Source organism: Entamoeba invadens, assembly GCF_000330505.1.
Source record: "Entamoeba invadens IP1 unplaced genomic scaffold scaff_1105074725615, whole genome shotgun sequence".
Taxonomy (NCBI): domain Eukaryota; phylum Evosea; order Mastigamoebida; family Endamoebidae; genus Entamoeba; species Entamoeba invadens.
Genome location: NW_004440300.1, coordinates 49580 through 54758, shown reverse-complemented (window position 1 = coordinate 54758; position 5179 = coordinate 49580). Strand labels below are relative to the sequence as shown.

The following is a 5179-nucleotide window of genomic DNA, read 5'->3' as shown; positions in this document are numbered from 1 at the left end:
TACAAAGGGAGTTTCAGATCAAATATTGTTGTTATTAAAAAGATGAAAAGTGTTTTAAGTGATAATGGGTCAATAGAAGAGTTCGAAAAAGAAGTTGCAATGCTTGATAAATTTAGGTGTGAGTATATCGTCCATTTCTATGGAGCAGTGTTCATACCTAATAAAATGTGTATGGTCACTGAATTTGCACAATTTGGGAGTTTACATGATTTGATAAAACACAAAACAAGTGATGAAGTTAATATGAATGTAAGAGTTAAATTCATGTTAGATGCAGCAAGAGGAATATTGTATCTTCATACAAACGAAATATTACACAGAGACATCAAACCAGACAACATTCTCGTATTTACTTTAGATTTAAACGACAATGTAAACGCAAAGTTGACTGATTTTGGATCATCAAGAAATGTCAACATGTTGTTGACTAACATGACATTTACAAATGGTATTGGAACACCAGTATACATGGCTCCGGAAGTGTTAAAAATGGAGAAGTACAAAAAACCAGCTGACATCTATTCCTTTGCTATTACTATGTTTGAAGTGTTTGGATGGTCTCAAGCATACCTAATTGACACATTCAAATTTGCTTGGAAAATAGCCGAGTTTGTTTCATCTGGAGAACGTCTTGAAAATAGAAGAAATATACCAGAAACACTATTTCAACTGATTGTAAAGTGTTGGAACCAAAATCCAAAAGAAAGAAAAACGATAAACATTATTGTTGATTCACTCAATGTATTAACATTAAACATTTTTAATTAACATGTTATGAGTTTAATTCAAACATTCAACTCTTTATTTTCTTCTTGTAATTATTTCATATTTTTAATTGAAAACCGTTTTATAATGATAAAAATATTTTATTAACACTAAAAAACACCCTGTTTTTTTAAAAAATAACTATTTACTGAGTTAATAAAATAATTTCTATTTTTTTTCTTTTTGGTTTGTGTAATGTTGAGGGATTCATGAGGATTATTAATTTTTCTGAGGATGGTAAATATCTTAAACATAATTTCTTTCAATTTAGATTTTTTTGCCTAAGATCAAAAAGGTATATTTTGAAACACATGATTTTCTTTAAAATGCTATTTATGGATTTTTTGAAAGATGATTCTTTCAGTTGATTTTTACAAAAAAAATAATCTATTTCTATTTTTTGATTTACCACAAGACTAACCTTAGTTTAAATGGAAACATTTGACAGACATTTAAATTATCGAAAAAGTCGATTTTTTAATCAAAATCACAAAACAAATTAATCTCACAATTTTTAATCTTTTTCACAAAAAAATACAATTTATTTATAAACCAATTCATGATATTTTAAACAATAAAAATTGATAGCAAATAACGTATTAATAACGTATACTTTATGTGATGACAATTTATGTATTTGCGCAAATTCAAAACGAGAGGTTTTGGATAACGATAAAACAACGATTGATAAATAAACAAATTTGTAAATAAAATCATTTTTGTTTTAAACGGTTTTATTTATATTTCAAAACATATATACACAAGAAATAAATGTTTATATTATTTTTTATTATACAATAATAATTCTCAATAGAAATGTGTTCAATTTATTAATCAATTTTATATATTATTTGGCGTTTTTGTTGTGTTTTGACGATTTTTGATATAATCAATTAACAAAACACACTTTATAAAAATTCTTTGATAATTTTATTTATATAATTTTAAATCAATAGTGGCAGTGCTATAAATATCTCTGAGGATGGTAAGTCGTGTAACAAACAGACATTATCAACACGGACTTAAACATCTAAAAAGTGAAATGACGTGTTCCCATATTCAAAAATAGTAACTTACTCAATATACATTTCAGACAAATGTAAAGTGTAAACTTTCTATTTCTGTCATCCTCAGAAAATAATTGCCATCCTCAGAACTGTAAATCTGTTTAAAACACAAGTTAATATCAAAATGAAACATTCATATTAAAATATACACAACATGATTAACTTTGTTATTTTATAGATTTGAATAATTGCATAAATTACAAAAATATTTATAAATTTGTTATTCTAAAATCACATTTTTAGAAAATCAGTGTTTTCGACTTTTTCAATTTTCATTTTGAAAAAAAACAATTATCAATTTAAATGTAAATTTCAATTATTATGTTATAAAGACGGATTCGTAAATAATATCAATAAGTTTATAATTATAATGTGAACAAGTACAATTCACCCTTTGTTATTTCCCGTCTCAAGTTCGCGAGATATAATTATTGTTTTTGTTCACTGATTATTGTGGCGATTTTTTGATTGTTTTTAATCTTTTGGCATTTATGACAAATTATTACCATTATTTAAAATTTGAACTTTGACTCAAAATATTAAGTGTAAATTATAACTTGAGTTATGAAAGTGGGCCTTATGGGGAACTAAACCTTATGAAATTGATTTTTGTATCCTCAGAAAAATATTTTTTAATAAGGATAGCTTTGATCCTGAGGATACACCTTATCCTCAAGAAACCCTATAATATTTCATCTTTTTTAAAATAATTAAATTGAAATGAGATAATAAAATTTTAAATCAAAAAAAACCAAAAATAAAGGAAAATAATGATAAATAAAACATGTATAGATTGTACAAAATATATTAACCCTTCGAGGACTGACAAATTTTTATTTTTTTTCTTTTTTTTCAGAAAAAAATTTCAAAAAATAATTTCACTTTCCAAAAAAATGAAAATAATGGCGACTTTTCATGAACAATTTAGAATGATTTTTGACTTATTCGATCAAATAGTTCAACTCAAATTCAAACTTTTGAATTATTTATAAAACATTTCATCATTCATAAACTCAAATTAATTGGTTTTTGTTGTAGATTCGTCCTTCAATCAAAAAAATATACAATTTAACAAATTAATATTAGTAATATAAATAATACGAAAATAAACTGTTTTTATAAACAAATAAAAATGTTAATAAAAATTGATTAAATCATATTATCAGATATTCAAGTTTCTTAAAAAACAAAATAAAAAACACTTAAAAAGTGTGCAAATTTGTGGGTAGATATAACCAATAAGATTTGTTCAACCCAAAATAAAATAAAAAGATGACAAAAATATTTTTGTTGAAATAAAAAATGGATTCCACTCAAACTAAAAATACTTAGAGAACCAAATAACATCAAAATATTACGATAAAAACCCGTTGTTTATTATCATTTTTGTTTGTTATTGTATTAACACAACAATAACATTAAAACAATTATCTCATATGGTAAAACAACGCTATAAAACATCAATTTAAGTCGAGAAAAATAGCAGTTTTGGATACATTATACAATGCGTGACATAAGAATAATAAATTGTATAGTAATTTTAATTATAAACAAACTATAATAATCAACTTGTGAATAATTAAAAAGATAATTGAATTATTTAAATTGTATGATTTATTTTATCAATAATAATTTAAAGTAAACCATATTAACACCTAAACAAATATAATTAATTGAATCAAGAATAAACATCCTTGATTATGCTTATTCGTTTTTCAATTGCAACTTTCTCCTTCTCTTGTCTATCGTTGATTTTTGGGTTGATGTTCAATTTGAGAATACGATGTTTCCGTACAACTAGTTTCTGATATCGACATTGCATTTCATGATTAAATTGTGAGTGGTATCGTGGATACCTGATGTTTCCACACCAAGGAATGATGACTGGAAGGGTGTTCCTAAGCATCTAGATCTCTCGTTACCAGTGGTGATAACTTCACCGTTTGATAGTTAATGTGATTTCTTAAATTCTGATGATGTAGCAAATTTTCGCATTTTTTTCGTCAAATCAAATGCAAGGCGGCAAAGTTATTTATAGTAATGAGTAATTATTTATTTTTTGAATTTTTATTCCAAATATAACAAGAAATTTGTGTGTTATTTCACACAATTATTTAATGTTGATTTACGATATTTATTAGATATTCAAATGTTTTTCGGGATATAAGGATTAAAAAATGATAATTTTTGATTATAAATTAATTTTGCACATTGTTGTTTAAAATAGTGCAACTTGAAACTATAAATCTATTCATCACAAATCTTGAAATAACTAACTCAATAATTGTGTTAATTCAAATTTATATCAAGTAATTTCTTTTTTATCATAAACTTATTTGTTTGGAGCAAGTGACGTTGTTTTATGTAAGATTTAATTAGTACTTTTAATTAATTTAAACCATTTTATCGTTTAGCAATCTCCAAATAAACACCAAAAATATTCTTTGCATTTAATTTGTTACAATAGTTTTTACTAATTAAAAATAACTATAAATGTCTTGCATTATTAAAATAATTAAACAAAACGGGGTAACCTTATTGTATTTATTTTTAAATTTTAAACAAAAAAATCTATTTGAAAACACAAAACACAATTCGTTACAAAATCAATCGAATAAACAATACATTATGAATTATCTAATATTTTTAACTATAACTGTTAATAGTATAATAAGTAACAATTGTTTGTCTGTTTTTTTATTGATCCATTGTCGTGGAATAACAGATAGTCGTTAATTTAAAATATTTTTTTAAATTATCCTTTTTAAAACAAAAATTATTTTAATATCTTTGTTATTAGGTGTGTTTAAATAACATTATTTTAACATTATTGTCATTTAAAAAAATATATTATTATTTTATAATTATTATATTATTATTTTAGAATTTATATAATTAATGGTAAAATAATATTAGAAATATAGTTTGTAATCGATTTTAACATCAAATAATTTAAATTGTTATCTATATAACAACTACATCAATTATATCACATATATTCATTTTATTCACCAAATCTACGTGTTTCGATATATATAAATTAAATGCTTATTTGTTTTGTTTGAATTTGAAATATATGTTTTTAGTCAAAACGCGCTTTATTACAAACACTATGTATCTTCTATAATGATAACATTATAAAAAGGGGTGATTATATCATTTTTGTTATAATTATAAACTGGTTCCGTTTTTTAGGAAGTGTACATTTTTTGATAGGTATGTTTTACTAAAAATATACAGGAAAATGTGCTGTTCTATTTTTATATTGCTTCCGAATTATTTTTTCATTAATAACCAATTACAATAAACAAATTTTTCATAATAATAAGTTCAACTCCTAAGTTTAT

The 5179-nt window shown here is 23.5% G+C and overlaps 1 protein-coding gene across 1 annotated transcript; it reads left to right on the top strand.

Annotated features, from left to right (window-relative positions):
- EIN_285800 (protein kinase, putative) lies at positions 1 to 1133 on the top strand (the record flags this gene model as incomplete). Its single annotated transcript, XM_004256047.1, has 2 exons — positions 1 to 682; positions 919 to 1133. Coding segments are annotated over 2 exons (897 nt in total), but the record flags the coding sequence as incomplete, so codon positions are not given.
- Positions 1134 to 5179: the final 4046 nt, after the last annotated feature.